At 35.7% G+C, this 18,098-nt stretch overlaps 1 protein-coding gene and 1 long non-coding RNA gene across 3 annotated transcripts in view; one reads left to right on the top strand and one right to left on the bottom strand.

The window, feature by feature from the left end:
- LOC116414238 (uncharacterized) overlaps window positions 1-18,098 on the bottom strand; it is a 262,405-nt gene that overhangs the window by 100,419 nt on the left and 143,888 nt on the right. The gene's annotated exons all lie outside the window — the stretch shown is intronic.
- LOC100867650 (misexpression suppressor of ras 6) overlaps window positions 1-18,098 on the top strand; it is a 363,124-nt gene that overhangs the window by 238,289 nt on the left and 106,737 nt on the right. The window contains exon 4 of the mRNA XM_086910190.1: window positions 5-120. Within this exon, the coding sequence (XP_086766316.1) occupies window positions 5-120 (116 nt within the window). The remainder of the gene's footprint in view (window positions 1-4; window positions 121-18,098) is intronic.

Below are 18,098 nucleotides of genomic sequence, written 5' to 3'. Positions count from 1 at the left end.
CCAGGTTCTGAGGGAGGTTACAGCCGCGAGGAACGAGCAGCTCACCGAGTTGGAAAACCTGTTCGGCCATTTGGACGAGCACAGAGGGCTGCAGGGTTACGAGGGCGAGAGATCGGCGCGGTGAGTTTGCACGATTTCTCCTACGTTTTTTTTATTAGACGTCCACGCGTCGAGAATGGGGCAATTTGCATGGGGTGACCGTAAATCACGCGGCCTGTAACGGGATTAAAATGAGTCAAATGGCGACGAAATGCCTCGATACGGGAACATTCGCCCCCGTAATCGGATTGGCTGCGTTTTATTAGCGTTCCCCGATTGTTGATCGAAGAGAACAGGCGCGAGCGATTTCGCGTGCAAGAATTACCAGGTGGCTTCTTCCTTTCTCTCCCTCTTCGATTTTTCGATTTATCTTCTCTTTTTTATCACACGTTCGGGTGTAGGATTTATCGATAGCCTTTGGAGGCTGGACTCGCGTGAAATTTCAATTCTGAACGACTTTATTGGACCGTTGAAGATTGAATGTTAAAAATTTTGTCGCTCTGCTCCGGTATATCGATCATCAAGAGATGGAAAGCGTTTCGAGGGAACGAATAGAAAAGAGACGTTGGATGAACGAATCGTTGTCCCATAAGATGGACTTTCCACTGCGATTCTTCGAGCAATTTACGAAAGAATTATTATTACTCGGCACGATGATGAGTGAATTTATAAATCTGCGTCGAATTTTATGCTAAAAATTTCTTTCTCTTCGACAGTTTTCTTATTCGCGGAGACGAGAATTATACGAAGAAGTAATAATTCAAAGATCTAAACGAAATATTTCAAAACTTGTCCAATAATTAAAAGAAGAAGAAGAATTCTTCGATCTTCAATTAAATAATTATAAAATTATTATTACAAAAAATTAGAATTAGAAATAAAAAAAAATTATTCTTACTAAGAAATTATACTATAAAATTATTCCTGCTCTTTTCCTGTCACGTTGCATCGACGAGTATTAGCCGGCTCCGCGAAAGAGAAGACGCGGTTTCCGGGAGAAGATGTCGGGATGATGGTGGATCGAGGAGAGGCGTCGAGATCAAGTAGTCGGCTGGTTGAAAGCGGAGAGAATCAATCGTGTGGATTGAAGATTGATTAGGCGGTTGCATCGGCGTCCGAGATTTACCAATTTCTTTGCATCGCGTCTGTCCTTTGTGCCCGCCTTCGGGATCTCCGCCTTTCTGATCCTTCGAGCACGCTGCATCAGGTCCCCCTCCCCCTGTTGTCCGCTGTGGTTGCCGTCGATACCGGATCTTACACACGTACGTGTATATATACACGTGTATATATAGAGAGAGTGCGCGGAGAACCACCGTTTCAATGGTGGTTTTGTAAAATAGTCGCCGAGACACGAATGCTCGACGACGACGAAATCGATGCGGGAACAAAAGCGGGAAAAAAGCCATCGGGATTCTTTCATTTTCGAAACGATGCCCGGATCCTCCTCTGCCGAGCTGTATCTGTTGGCGATTCTTTCATGGATATGGATGAAAATGAATTATTTTTTATTTTTAGAAGGATTAATTAACGATGTATAATTTTCATTTTTTTAATAATTGAATCTTTGCATTGGTGGAAGAATTGAAAATCAATATTATTCGGGTATATTGATATTTAGTTAAAAAGGATTGATTATGCGAGGATGCAATTAATATTTGTAAATTTGAAATTTTTATTCACGATATATCGTATCGATGATATAATAATTCGATATTTATGTTTTAAATAAGAGATAAAATAATTTTTAACTTTGAAAACGTATAATCTCAACTTCATACAACGTAACCAACGATATAATTCCACCACTCGAACAAAAACCTCGACATTCTTCCAACCACGAACCACATACAGCGTCCGCAGGAATAATATTCCTTACCCATACTCCTAGAAGCCATAAAATGTCATAACGTATTTCACCATGCAAGCCACATTCGACTCTAGTATTCTAGTTAATCGACTAAACAAAGGCGTTTCATCCTTTAAAATCGTATAACTTTGACCACGAACGAAATATATACGTATATATTTATCTTCTTTTCTTACAAACTTTACAGCATTTTGCAAATATTGTTCGATAATCGTACAACATTTTAATTGTAATTAAATCAATGTACAGATATTTTTATACTATAACAGCATTAACATAAAAATACACTTTTGGAAAGTGTCAATTGTAAACATCAAAACAACATCGGCTATTTATTAATAAATTTAAGGTTAGAAATTTAAGAAATAAAATCACCATAACCTTACAATTAAATATTTTCAATATACCAACTTTTTGTTTTGCCTTCCATAATTAATCAATTCTCCAAAGATGTCTTACGAATACAACACGAATTAACATCCCGTTGATAAAATCTCGTCGCCTTATCGCTGGTTTCACGATCAGTAGCTGATCGCAATCATTCTGACAATTATCGTATCTATTCACCAACGCGTGTCTTTCGCAAAATTCCAGGATAAAACACGCAAGCCGAAGCATCGTCGAAAGGCCAACCAGCATTATCGTTCGTATCGTCCTCCTCCTCCTCCTCCTCCTTCTCCTCCTCTTCGTGGTCGTGTAGTCGACGACCTCGTCGCCCGTTCTTCTCGAACGTGCGCATAAATCCCTTTATGGGTGTCGTGTCACGAATTCACTGCTTGTCGCCGATTTTATTGCCCGGCGGATTGCTCGGTGTTGTCGTGGCTTTTACGCCGGCGAATGGCCGGTATCGAAACTTCCGGCATTCCGTCTGATGGCGACACGGTACACACACGAAAAAGAGAAACGTTAAAAGTGGACAGACGATTCTTACGCCCGTCAAACGATATTATTACTTCGCCTCCTCGCTCTTTTTGTACGTGTTGTTTGACGATAATGGAAAATATCGTTGCGATGGGTATCTTAATAAAGATGCGGAATTTAAATCTTCTTTGAGCGAGGTTAGAGCTACTGCTGCGTTATAGGTTAGAGAACGCTCGTGCGTTCGAATTTAAATTTTCTTCGAGCGAGGTTAGGTGTCATGTGGGTTTGGATTCACGTTTCGTTTAGATATGGGTATGGATTTTGTGAATCATTTCAATTCTTCTTTGGATGCTGGAAAATTGCTCCCATTTTAAAGAAGATTAATCTTCTAGTCGTGGTGGAATTACATAAAAAATGTAAGTAGACTTTTAAAGCAAAAGTTGAACTGCGTGTAAATAATACACGTTGGTCATACGATAGGTATAAACGATACCGCCATCTACAGATTTATTACCGGTAACACCTATAATATACATAATACATAAATACATAAATAATAAATATGGAGAGTTGAATCTATTATATTGTACCTAATCGTCGTGTATAGTATTACACGCTGCTCAAAGAGACTTGTAAATCAATATTTTTATAAAGTCTATTCCCTTGTCTGATCCATATTAGTTTGAAACAAATTGCCAATAGTGCAAACCCACAATTTTTTCAAGAAAGGGGAATCTTTTGTATAAAATTTCAAAATTCAAATTTGAAACAAATATCCACTTTCAAATTATTATCTCGATTAAATTTCTCTCGTGTTCTACAACCGTTCTGCAATCTCGCCACAACAAAGGATTATTTTAAATACGAAAATTCATTTCGAAAAAGAATTCTAAAATTCGATCGATACCTATTTTTAAAGCGATTTCGCGTAAGATCTGCGACAAAGCACGATGGTGAAGCGGATATTGCGAGTGCAAAGGGTTAATGCGCGCGCACCTCGACACGGCGGGACATTCGAAAGATTTACAGATCCGCGTGATTCGAGCTACTATCTCTTCCACCTGATAATTGTCGCGAATTAGCACTGTAAATCAGTCCGTTGACCCCCGTTCTCCTTCCTCTCTCTCTCTCTCTCTCCGCTCAACCTCCCCCTCCCCTCCCCTCCCCCCCGTCTATCCGTCTCACTCTGCTCCACTTGTCCTTCTCTCCTGCCACCTTTCGATCCTTGGAATAGCGTGATCGCTCCGCGTAAATAACAATTAAACGAAACCCGTGGTGCATTAAGTCCGGACTTTCGCCGCCTTCCTTCGCCTTTCCCCTCCCCCACCCTAACCATGGATTATCGTGGAGAACATAAATTCCAATTACCCGCCCACGGCGCGCATAATGATCGATAATTAGCGCTGCCCGACGCCGCCTCTGTTTCAGCCCCGTTTCACTTCCGTCTCCGACTTCGAATTTTCTCCTTCGAATCTTTGCCTCGATTCGCGATTAGAGAGACAGGTTCTGCTCTGCCGAGAGAAAGTCATAGGATTTCGAATAATTGGAAGATTGGCCGGAGTTGGAATGTTGGTGGAAGTTTGGCCGAAGTGAAAGTGGACAAGAGTTGACGAGGATTGTCAGTGGAGATTCAGAGGAATGCGGAGAGGAATATAAATAACATATTTCGTGTAAATTTCGTGCCCATCCGTGTAGTTTCAGATAGAAGAATTTAGATAGAAGCGATGTTTGGAAACTTTTTATCCTTATCTTATCTTTAAGAGATATTTCAAGTTTGCGAAATTTAATGAGCGAAGAAAAATCCGATCTACTGAAAAGACATATATATATATATGTGTTTAATAAAAAAGATAGATGATCTTTCGAATTATCAATTTAATAAATTATACCGATACATCACATCGATCGAATCATTCCAATGGATAAACGTTAAAATGCTGAAATATCTGTCGAATATTTATTATTTTGATATTAAATCACACACAGTGATATTCGATCACGTCCGCATCATATTTAAATTTTATCAAAATCCTCGACACCACGATCTTTGAAACTAATCCATTCGCCGCAATATTATTGAAAAAATAATATATTCGAAATTATATGTTCCGCGACGAGATATATACACGAGCTTTCAAAAATATCAAAATCTTGGAGCGTTATCTCTCGCTTTATCTCGCGATGCATCAGCTTCCGGGATACCGGACGAAAGTAGAGTCTCGTGTTCGAGCCGTAATCGGGAAGATGGAAGATAGTCATAACGCCTTGGGGCGGCTCATAATTTTTGGAAAGCGATTCGTAACAGGGCAGATGAATGGATGATAATCGAAATGGAACAATAAATTTCTTTCAAATTAGCCGATCGGTCGCAGGTGTATTACAGGTGCGATACCTGTCGCCAAGAATGATCGTGCACATGGGGCAGGTGATCATGGGAGCGAAGAAAAGTTGCCAAAGTGATCTAGAATCGATCTTGATGAGTTCTTCACGGGCTAATGCATCGATAACGAGGATCGACGCCTCGAATTCGGATGCGGTGCTCCTCTTTCGAATTATCGAATCGTCATCTCGATGCCCCCTTTTAACATACCTTCGACCCGTGATTAGCTATGCATCGAGACCTGTATTTTTATTAAAATGTTTCGTTGTGTTCTTTTGAAGAGGTGATCTTCGAGATTGAAGAGATTGCGTGCGAAGAAAATTGAAATTTGAAAGTTAAATTCAAGGTTGAGACGAGCCATCTGTTACATGAAATAATACTTATGTAAATATCTTAAGAATTTTAATAGAGTAAACTTTCGATATTTCTGTGCCTGTGCAATTTCAAATTAAATAAACGATTTATTTAAAAATTTCTGATCAAGTTTCTATTAGATTTATTTAAAAATTTTTGATTAAGTTTCTACTAGTTTCTTCATCTAGGAAAAAATAACGTTAAAAATTTTAGGTCTAAGCTCTTCCCTATGTTTTTTACGATTATGAAATATTGCAATCCTAAGACCAGACGTACGAAATGTTCCCGAATCATGCGATCAGCCTTCGAAAGCATATCACATTCACTCTAACAAAAAGATTACATAAAACTTTCTCCATCACAAACGAAGAACACTTCCGCACCTCGCGTAATCTTTTTCCTTCTTAATGGCAATTATTCTCGTACTCAAACGAACATCATATTTTTCAAATATTTTGAAAAATTCGTTAAACTTTTTTCCACGAGGAAGATTAAATAACTTTATTCAAAAAAAAAAAAAAAAAATTCTCAGCCGAAATTCATTAAAAGTGATCATATTATTGAAAAACATAAAATCAATATGGCATGAAATGAACGTAAAAAAGAAAAAAAACCAAATTGAAATTTTTATATATTATAAAAGGAGAACAAATAAGAATATAATATAATGATTAAAGAAACATTATTTTATAAATCCTTTCTATAATATTTCTTTCTTCTTATAATAATATCTCTAAATCAATTACAATTCCATCTATCCCATTTCCATTCTAAAAACCTATAATTATTTCCAATATATATTCTCTACATATCGTGATACGATATTATAACCAACCAACACTTTTCAAAACGATTAAAATTTCAATCAATTCAATGTCACAATACGAAATACCATAATTTACAATTACAATTATAATTCTTTCTCGATCGTTCATTCTCATCGGCGAAACTGATTTAAATTTCCCTCGCCTTGCGTGAACACGGCTTATCGCGGAAACATCGTGGAATTTCATTCGGATATTAACCCGAGAGCAAACAACAGGAGCGACGACGACGACACAACGGCCACAAATCGAGAGATATCGGGGAGGCCAGCATTTTCCACCTGCCCTGCGTATTTCTACGATCCTCTTCCCCCCCAACAATTATTATTCTCCGCGGATCGCCTAGGTTATTGAGCGAGAGCAGGACTTCCGCTCAGTGGAATCAGATAGTCCCCCCCCCCCCCCTCCCGTGTTGCATGTGGAGACGACGCCGCACACCCAGGAATCCGAGGGTTGATAGTGTGGGTCTACCTTCGATTCCTCCTCGTGCATCCGTGCATCACCGGCTCGGCCGTGTGCACGGATTACAAAGTGGATATTGGCAACCGCGATCCCGATGATTTGCGCCCGTCTCGCGGATTAAGCGACGCTCACATCGGCGGTGGTCGTTTGATTGGAGGGGTGAAGAAATTGGCGAGGATCTTGAGAGTGGAGAGTGTTTTTTTTTTTTTTTTAGAATCAAATTGTGAATATTGATGTATTTTTGTAATTTGTGTGTAGAATTGTGGAAGAATCTTTTATGGAAAGAAACAAATGAAAATATTAAAATTATAAAGAGAAATGTCTTGAGATTTTTCGATGGCACATATATCGTTTCTAGAATAAAAGAATTTGTACGAGAAAGTGTACAGATTTTTTTTATGTTTTTCTGTACAATGATTTAGAATGATTCGGTATGCTAGTTGATAATAAAATAAATTCTACACAAATTTGAAGTATAGTAAAATTTTAGAAGAATAAGATTATTTATTATTAAATATAAAGAAATGAAACTATGAATACAAAAGTTTTTACCATCGATTATTGTAAATTCTCGCGTTTCTTTTCGATTGGCCTGCATGATAAATGATTTAATTAAATCCGAATCTTATATTCCCCGGTGAAAATAATATTCGAGATTTAATAATTCTCGGCCGAGCTGATTCATTGCTCGTTCTTTAACCGTCCGTTGTTAATTCGGTATCTCGGTTATGGTATGCGCAATTAGTTGCATACAGTAGTGGCTACCACTTTAATGACTTACAGATAAAAATTTCCCTATGATAAACGCGTATCCAGGCTCGTGACTAAGATATGCAGATTTTATCATTCGATTGCCGTCACGGTGAATCTCTAATTGCTCCTCGTGATTTCTGAAGGCGCCACGGCTCATCTCTCTTCCACCCATCCTCCATAAATTAACCGTACAATTTTTCCCACCTATCTACGAGTCGAGTTTTATCCTCTAACTTTAAACGTTGTAACGTTCCAGACTTCGTGTTCCCTATACATAATTCAAAATACCCGCTTCTCTCTCTCTCTCTCTCTCTTTCCCAGTCGATAAAACAGACATTCCTCCGTTCGAGGCGAAATGAAAGAACGAGCAGTGAAGATTATAACCGAATAAACTTTCCTTCGTAAAAACTCGAAGGATCGCGTCACAGGATGTTCAGGCGAGTTGGAAAGAGCTAGACACAGACAACGCACACGAGTTCCATTGGAAGCTAGAAGAAGATTCGATGGAAATTGGCAATTATCGCAACCCATAACTAAAGACCCCTATCGAGACATAAGGTGTGCACGATAGACGCTCGATAGGGTCGGAGTGCAGGGTAATTACGAAATAATTAGAAATTAAAAATCGAATGCATCGATGCCCCTCCCTTTCATCCCATCCTATTTCCCGGATAGAAAGCTGTATACCTATTTCTATCGTCCTCCAAAGCCCATTTCTTTATTACTTCCTCCCATTCCTTCTTCCTCCTCTTCCTCCTCTCACCTTCCTGCTCCTCGTCGCGTTTCCTCGTACGTCCTGCATCACGATCATTTCGTTGCAGTTAAGCGCATCGTCAGCTGGCGAATTGCATTTCTGCAAGGATGCCCCGTATACGCGTTGGGTTAACGAACCTGACGTTCCTCTCCTCTTTCTCTTCCTACTGCATATGCTGGATTTCGTTTTTCTTTTTTCTTCTTTTTTGAATTTGTCCATCTCTTTATATTACGACGAAAACGTGCAGGAAGAATGGATTGATGTTGAATTGGCGGAAACGAGCCAACCACTACGAGTATCGCGAAGCAGATGACTCTATTTATTATCGATCCTGTGCGTTTTGTTGCATTTCCATGCTGTTGTTCGAACGTGTTGAAAAAAATTAGGATATTCGCTTATTTTTATTTATTATTCAAAAATTTAAGATTTAATGGAAAAGTAATCAAACCGTATTATTATTATTATTATTATTTCTTTTAAATAAAACTTGAAATGGAATCATGAATACAATTCGTCTTTATAAGAATATAAAGGGTATTTATTGCAGAGAAAAAATTCAGTTTCGAAAAACATTAAAATGCCTTCGGTAGAACTGTTAGTAACGATGTGTAATAAAGAACGGTCGTAAAACGTGAAAAATAAGTAATAATGTAAATAGTCCTATAATTTGTATGCAATTAAGAAGGGGCCGCGAACCTCTGGTGCATCTGATCGTGGAATTTTCACACGAGAATGAAAGGTAACTCCGCGTTTATGAATCTTATCAAAGCAATCACGTTCACTATTATTCCACCATTTCTCCTTTTATTTGCATAACCTACGAAATAATCTGATATATATCCTAACCTCGTAAAAATTTTAAATTGATCATTATCCTCTTATACGGGATGTTAATGATAATCCTGTTTTATAGGGAAGTCCGTATTATTTTAAAAATGGTATTATTTTTACGATCAACGATGATATTTCAATTAATAATCATTGAAAATTTCGTAAATCAATATTTTCTAATAAAAATTCTATTGTTTTAACTTTTAAAACAAAAGAAATATCCATTCCCATCTCCACGTGCCAAAGAAAAAATCGATCGCGATTAATCAGCGTCGAATCAACCGAAAGCAACAACGCGATCCACCAACACGAGTATCTTTCAATTTTATTTTCCACTTTAAAATAAAGAAACTCGCAATTCAATCCCTGCTTCCGTGATATTCCAAAGAAGAAAGATCGTCCACGATCAATCATATCATCGCCGCCAATATCGAAAGCAACAACAACGTTCACGCTCAAGACGAGTAATTTCTAACAAAAAATTCCATTTTCCCTTCCTTCATTCAGCGAAACAAAGAAATCCACGTTTCCGTACCTGTTCCAAAGAAGGAATCATCATCCACCGATTAATCACCGCCGTGAACGTCGAAAGCAGCAGCAGCAACAACGTTCGCCGAGAAATAATTAAAAAAAGAGAAAAAGAAAAAAATGTTAGAAGGGATAAAAGAAGAAAGCACACGTGCACCCGTGAATTCCCAGTGACTAATCGCGCACACCTATAAAAGGAGACCGAGCCACAGGTATATTTATCCATGGCGTTTCCACGTGGGAAAGAAATCGTTCTTCCTCGGTTCGAGTAACGCCCAAGGAACTGGTTTCCACGTTTCGTCTCCCTCTTCCCCTACTTGTCTCGCTTCTCCTCGTCGGGCATCCTCCTCCTCCTCCTCCCTCCAACCGCTTCCATCCTCCTCTTATCTACGACCACACCGGGCCTCGAACAGTTTTACGAGTTTCTAATGAGAAGAGGGTTACAGCACCGTGGAGAAACGCCGCGTATAATTTTCTTCTCTCGTCTCTACGCTCTAGTCGATCCTTTTTACGACACGGCCAGCGGAACGTCCCTCCCTCCCTCCCTCCCTCCCCCCCCTCCGTTTTTCGGTTCTTTCGTTGCAACAGAATTTTTGCAGAATCCATCGAAATAAAATTCGCATCGAATTGGATTTGGGTTCTCGACGAAGAATGATCGAGGCTTCCTTCGTCTTATTAAGTTGAACAGTCGGTTGGTTTTATGTAATTGGATAATTAGAAGGGTTTGGGTGTATGATTTAAAAGGACAAGTTAAATATCGGAGATGTGGGAAGAAACGTAGGTACGAGAGAGCGAATCTTGATCTTTTAATCGATGCGAAAACCAGTTTGCTCGAACGAGGATGGAAGGAGGATGGATTTTGAAAAAAGGGGATGTAAATGATAAAGTAGAGTCGAATGGACGTGATTAAGCAAATTCCATCGCGTGTTCCGACGATTATGTTATATTGTACGAAATGCATATTAGTTTTTGTTTTTTTTTATGCGATACATGCATATAGCTATAACTTTTAAAAACATTATGAAGAATTTAATTCTAAGGTAAATTAATTTATTCATAGCATAGTACAAGAAAATAACTCAAATTCAACTTTGAAAGCGCTCTTTTATGTAATAGGTAAAAGTCACTGCTTCTAATAATATTTCAAAACTGAAAATTGTGAGAAGAGCGCGACAGATTTTGAGATAATATTATCGTTTAATCACAGATGTACGAGAAACTAACTCCATTTTAAAACTACCGTGATTTTCAAATACCATAAATCATTTTTTCTTGCAAACGAATTATTAATACAAGTATTTCAAACAATTAATTCGAATGAACGATTCTGTGCATATAACAAAATAGTACACATTTATTTAAAATTACTCTTCTCTTGCAATTCTTCCAACTATATCTAATCATTTAAATTAATTAAATGCCCACATTTCTGACATCATCACTGTTTCTTGCTAAATCATCGTTAACACAAATATTTGAAATAATTAATTCGAATAAACATCTCTGTACACAGAAGTGACGAAACAATGCACTCGAACGTGCTTACCTCGATCGACCATCGCCATGTTTGACACCGCTACCGACATCTATGCACCTCGAAGATTACGCAAAAATAACGGAAGGTAGCTGGAACGGGAGAACGCGAAAAGAAAACACTTGTCGCCAGCACGACAAATATGTTTCGCGTTGGCGGTGCATTGAATGCATAAAATATGAAGAATTCTTTTTTTTCCCCTTCTTTCTTTCTTTCTTTCTCTCTTCCTTTCCTTCCTTCTTTCTCATCCACCCATCTACCTAGAACAATGTTTCTCCTGCTTAAATTACGATCCTTCTCGAGGATTGCCCACGTCTTCTACACACGTTGCCAACGTAAATATTACGAAACTACGACGTTCTAAACGTTCGCAAACGTACGCCGTGCTGAATTTCAAAAGCGACTTTTCGAAAAACGTTCCGATTCGAATACATTACACACAGATTGTTCCTTTTTCCCTTGATGAACAGGAGATTCTATCCGCGGGAATGGTACATCGTCGCACCGTTTGCTCGCCTGCTCGCTATTTCTAAACATCGCGTATCTCTTCGATTTGTACGATTGCCGATTTCACTGGTCGAACGTCTATACACGCCCACGTGTGTGCGAACATCTCCATTCGTTGCGTGCCCGCGCGCCATTCAATTTGTTACCAACCTCTATTTTACCTACGAGCCTACTTACCAACGTTGTTCGAGGTAAGTATGGAAAGGAGGCTCGAGATGCGTTCCTTCCTCCGTGTGCGCTCGAAAGAAACGTAGTATGGGTTGATAACGATTTTGGCCTGGTAACGATGTTAAGAAATGAGATACACGTAGAATTTCGATCGTTTAAATTAATTAGGGATTAAATTGAATACGTAGTTAATAAGAAAATTTGTCAATCGTTTTTAAAAAATATCATTCGATAATAGAAAATGAATAATCAAATTTGGATATTTCTATTATTCATTTTATTTATAATGTTTGTGTAGAATATCCTTGTGATATTGTATTTATGAAATCAATTTATTGTAAATCTAAAGAATTAAATTTTAATCTTTAGGAATTGTTCGTGATGCAATATTCTTGCATTAAAATTACAATAATTTGTAGTTTATATCTTAGAAACTCGAACGAAGTTTTTCCAAAAAAATGACTGAAATTATATGCTTCGACACTGATTGTGAGAAAGCAGCAATCAAAGATGTTTCCTCGATCGTGAATATTGAATTTGCTAGAGATTTTTATTTCGAGGTGTGATGTTGGTTTTATTGAAGATTGTAATTTTGTCGGCAATAAATTTTATTACTCTTATGCTGTAGCAATAGCGTTTATAGTAATTTACAACATGTATCGAGGCAGGCAAATGATGCGATGGATGGATGGAAACGCGACTTTCTTGAATAGAGGGATAATAATGGGGGAATAAGATTAATTATATGGTTGGTATTCTTTTCTTCTTTTGTGTAAAATTGATGTAAAATGGTAATTTTAATGTTAAAAAAAGAAATGAAAACATTGAATGTCTAAACATTTTCTCAATTTAAAAAATTTTTTAACAATCTAATTAACATAAAGATACTTCGTTCACTATTTTGCATAGCAATATAAGAATTACTATTTTAAGATATTCAAATCGTTCTTGGAATAATAATTTTAAGATAATTCCTCTGAAATATAATCTGAAAAAATAATTTATATCATCATATAAATTATTAGTAATTAAGTTATCAAGTTCATAAAGATAGAAATATATAATATTTGTTAGAAAAATTTTGAAAATGTATATATATATATAATCTTCATGGCTGAGAATGGATAGAAAAATTTAATTTCCTGTATAACATTCAGACTAATACTTTAGCTAATAAGGTTGCAATTAATGATAAAAAAAATTCTTGCTATCCTTCTATATTTATCTCTGCACATCAATTTTTTGTCCTTTACTTCTTGTCATGCATCGTTTAGCAAATTATAGTGTAATAAAGATATAACGTGCGATATATGGCAAACAAGTTGTTATTATATAATTTATAACGTACAAATTAGAAAAATTACAAAAAGAACGCCTTCCACCAATTTTTGCAGATTTTCTGTCCTTTGCAATTCTATCCTATGCAATTCTATCCTATGCAAATTTACTTTTTTTTTTTATAGCAGATATATTCCATTAAATCATCGATAGTAATCGAAATATTTTGTAAGAATTCATATGAGTTCTATAATAATTTTAATTATCTTGTCTTAATATAAATTTCAAATATTCATTCAAAATTAGAGAATAAAAGAATAGAAAAAGAATTATTCAAATTTTTTTTCTTCCTAAAGAATTATATGCAAATTATTTCAAATATTATCGAACTAGATACAGACTTATTTGCAAGTTGGACAGAATTATCCATTTGAACTTAATCTCAAACACGAGTGAATTAATCACACGTCAAAATAAAATGATATTGCTGTTTAAAACGAGCGTGTTAAATGCAAGTAGGGGGACCTACTTTCCCTTTTTTATCGTCCTTCGCATTTTGAAACTTTAGCATAACGCTATTAATACACTTTAGTACCGATCACAATCACACGTTAAAATTAAAAAATTCTTCATACTTGGCAAACTGAGGCTCGTTTACAATTTAAACGATCATGATGATGATGATGATGATGATGATGATGATGATCGTGCGTGCAATCTATTCCAAATAACTGAATTAATTCCATGTACGTTGAATTAAAAAATTCACTTCAATCTATCAATCTTCCACGTTGGGTTAAATGAGTGAATAAATTAAACAACTTTGCATTAAAATTACATGTTTCAATTTCATTCAATTCAATTTTCACTTCAGATCCACTTCTTTTTTATCAATCTTGAATCTCTGTTCTCAATGAACGAAGCGTTATATTAATGGCGAAGTTTAAAAAATCGAGCGAATTAAAAAATTCCAAGAAATTAGGGATCAATCGAATCTGAACTCTGAACGTAACCATCGATCTTCAATAATCGAAACCATCATCATCGTTAACTCACGAAAACCGGCTAACTGCTGGTTACAGTACTACTTTTCGAAGGAACACAATGCAATTTCATTCGATCGGATAATCGGACAACCTCTTATTCGAATGCGTGCTATGCAATCATTCGATTAAAATTACAACATCGATGCAGAGGCAGATGCATCATATCGATTTCGAATGCACGAAACGCAGTTTGTCTTTTCCTCGGCCTGAGACCACGTATACGCACGTTGATCACGCCATATAATGATCGATGATGATCGATACCATCGATACCGTGCGAATCTTTTCTCTGTGGCACATTGTTTCTCCATTTCGAGACTTTTGAAGAATTTTGAAGTATTTAAAGAATACTTTTAACACACGGATTGTAATATTCAATATCCAAGTTTTCCTTTCCTTGTTGCAACTTGTTGGATAGAATTAATAAATAATAGATTAATTATGGAATGAAATATTTATAGGATCCAGATCTTTCCAAAAGCTTATTATTATTTATTGCAATATTAATGAAATATTTTCAAGTTATTGGTAGAGAAACATCAACGTTTCTACTTGCATTTTTTTACCGAAGAATAAATCTTGTTAATTGAAAAAGAGCATAATAAAAAATCTCTAATTATATTTTAAAATATAACTCGAAGATCGAAATAATTTAATAAGATGAAAAAACTTATACGATCCTATTAGCTAAGTATCACTTTCAAAGTAATCGTACACGTGTAACAAAAATAAATCGCCAAGCAAGATGAAAATGAAGAAATTTAAAAAAAATTTACACGATCTTTGAACCGAGATCATCTTTCTCAAGGCTTCGTACGCGATTGTTGAAACGAGTTAATTATAGGCAAAGTAAACGTAGCATCGTATTGTGATAAAAGCTGTGTACGTGAACATTGTTGCTTATTAATTGGTGGCTAATAACACGATAGCAAGGATGATGGCGCGAGACGCCATTTCGGAAGCGTTTCATTTTGCAATATACCCGCAAACCACTTTCATTTGCTTCACTCTCGACCCGTTATTTACTCAATACATCGTATCTTCGCCGACGATCTCTCGTTACGTGTATCGCTAACAACCGATCCACGATAGCCACACCTAAAATTTAGAAGTTAATGGCTGTCCAACCGCTTCAACGATCTATTGCAAACATCCAGTAATCGTCGTGTTACGTTTCATTACGAGGATACGTTCCACGAAACACTTGTTGTCTCGAATATTTTCAAGAAATACAGTGACGAACGAAAGTATTGGCAAAATTTTAAATTTTGTACAGTAATTATAAATTGGAGAAGTACAGGATTTTCTTGATTAGTTAAGATGTAATTTTGAAAGATAAAGAAATATTTCTATTATTTTACAATGCAAGTAATTTTAATTTAAATAATAGAATCTGTGAATCAATAGTCAAATAGAGTCGAATTAGATTTAAAAATCTTTTTATTAGGAAAGATAGAAATTATTATAAGTTTAATTTCAAGTGAAAGGTATTAATTAAGAATGAAATTTTCGTTAAAAAAAATCGATTTTACAATAAACGATAATTAAATTCATATAAGTGTAAAATGCGAATGCAAGAATTTTTATTCTCAGAAAGATCCAATTTATCCAATTTATCCAATTTGGAAACAAAAATTCTGTACACTGAAATACTTATATATAAAAATATTATTGATATCATAACTATATTATATTATTATTAACGATATTCCATTAAAATAATGAATGAAAATCACACTCGATAATTTTTATTACGAATTCGAAAGAAATTGAAGTTACAAAAAAATATCCATTAATATTCATTATAAAGCATTTCTCTGCGTCAAAAATATCAATACAAATAAAATTACCGTCATCTCGAGTAACATATTGACATATTAATTTACTGCCCTTTTAATTATATTTTTATATATATTGTCGCTCGATTTATCTTGTCCATAAGTTCATACGAAGACACCTGCTTGTGCGCATACACACACACACACACACACATAAATACATACTTTCGATATCGAGAATTTCTTATATCGATCGTGAGGTACATCGTTCGATAAGCGATAGCAATTAAGATTATTTAAGATCGTCCATGTAAGAGGCATACAATCGAAGGTTAAATTACATGGAATTAAATATTTCTTTCTAATTATGTTTAAGATAATTCCGACGGATACTAATTCGATGATCATTTTTGCTCGTCCCGAGTATTATTAATCCGTTGTCATAAGTGTACTATCTCGTGGGCAATTCTGCGAAGTAATCGACTTAATTTTATCCAGGGGGAAAAAATCAGAGCTCTGTTTCGCGTGTTACAGGAATCATTATGTCAAGTGACAATTTAACTCGTTTTAAGACGATGCGATTTTTTTCACGAATCTTCCCTTTTAACAGGAGCGTCGAAATACTTTTGTATTTTTGATTCAGTATTATTTAAATTATCACTTTTGAGATTTACAAGTATGAGAAATTTCGAAAGAAATTTGGAACGAAATTCGAGATTAAAATATCTGTGAAATATCTAAACAGTTAGAAGTCACTTTAAAATTTTTCCTTTCTAGTATTTTAATTCGACTTCCAAGAAAAAGTAATAACGATCCGAAGGCAAATTACTGGTTGGTGAACGTGTCAGCGATTCTGAATTTTTAAATTTTACCGAATGAACAGTTGATAGAAAGCTAAATTAAGCCTTTAATTTTTTAAAAAATTAATTATTACACGATTGCATTAGGAAACCAGTTGCAGATCGCCACTCAGCCAGAAACCTATCATAATACCTCATAAAGGACGAGTTATCAACCAAGTTCCGTGTTTCGTTTTATCTGCGAAGCAACGTATATTTATATATCCTGAAATTTTAAATTCCATGGAAGTGAATTTTAGGATTAACAAGTTTCCATATTAAGAATATGGAATTACGATTCTAAACTGCATCCTTATTCCGCAACCAGATAACGCTGGTTGGACAAAAATTATGCAAAATCTCGTCGATTATTTTGTGCGACTTCTGGATCTTGCTCTTCGAAGCAGCTTCATATCGAGTCATATTTATCGGTTTAAGTTATATTAAAACCGGGATTTCAAGACCGTCACTTCTATTTACTTCGTCTTCTTTTAAGTGATTCAATATTTTTATCGATCCTTTATCGATAGTACGAGTAATCGAGCGTGTGTCTGCTATATTTCCTACGTATCCTTCCACTCATTGCCAATTTAACGTACAATAATGATCTTTCCTCGTTAAAATATAATTGAACTTCTCGATGATTTATAACCTGACTTTAAACTAGAGAACGAAACTTAATAATAAATTTCTGCGGATAAAGGATAATTTGTTTTCAAATTTTCCCGTGCAATGTGCTTTATAATATTTTGAATATTTCTTCTCCTTTTTTTCTGAAAATACAACACCAACTCTGTTCCAGAGATCCACATACGAATCTTATTAAAATTACCAATTATTGTCAGAAGAAAATTAAATTATTATTTGTCTTCCCTAAAATACGTCAACACTCTGTTACTTACTTACTTAAATTTATTCAAGCTAAATCTCATACATATCTTCCAGAACGCTTTAAAAGTATCAAGCATAAATTATGCTATCGAAGAATAGAGGACATTTAACGGGAAGATAGAAGTTGCTCTTAAATCAAGAGCGAAGATTATCGAAGAAAGAGAAAAATGTGTATCGAATGTGACGCGTTGAATCTTCTAACGCGTTCATTTTGATTCCAATGAAAGAAAGAAAAAAGAAAATATCGTAATCGATGGGATAATTCGCGTGGAATAACGATACGAATCTCGCTAAAGCTTTTAAAATCGAAATAAATCGAAAATAAATTAATTGCAGGAAGGAATTAATCTTTTATGTTGGTGTTCGATATCGGTTATCATTTGTTAAATCTGTTGGACAAGACA

This window comes from Apis florea, unplaced genomic scaffold (genome assembly GCF_048593485.1).
Source record: "Apis florea isolate Af1SG1 unplaced genomic scaffold, ASM4859348v1 contig_3170_pilon, whole genome shotgun sequence".
Classification (NCBI taxonomy): Eukaryota; Metazoa; Arthropoda; class Insecta; order Hymenoptera; family Apidae; genus Apis; species Apis florea.
The sequence above is the reverse complement of the archived record's forward strand: the minus strand, read 5'-3'. Positions and strand labels throughout refer to the sequence as shown.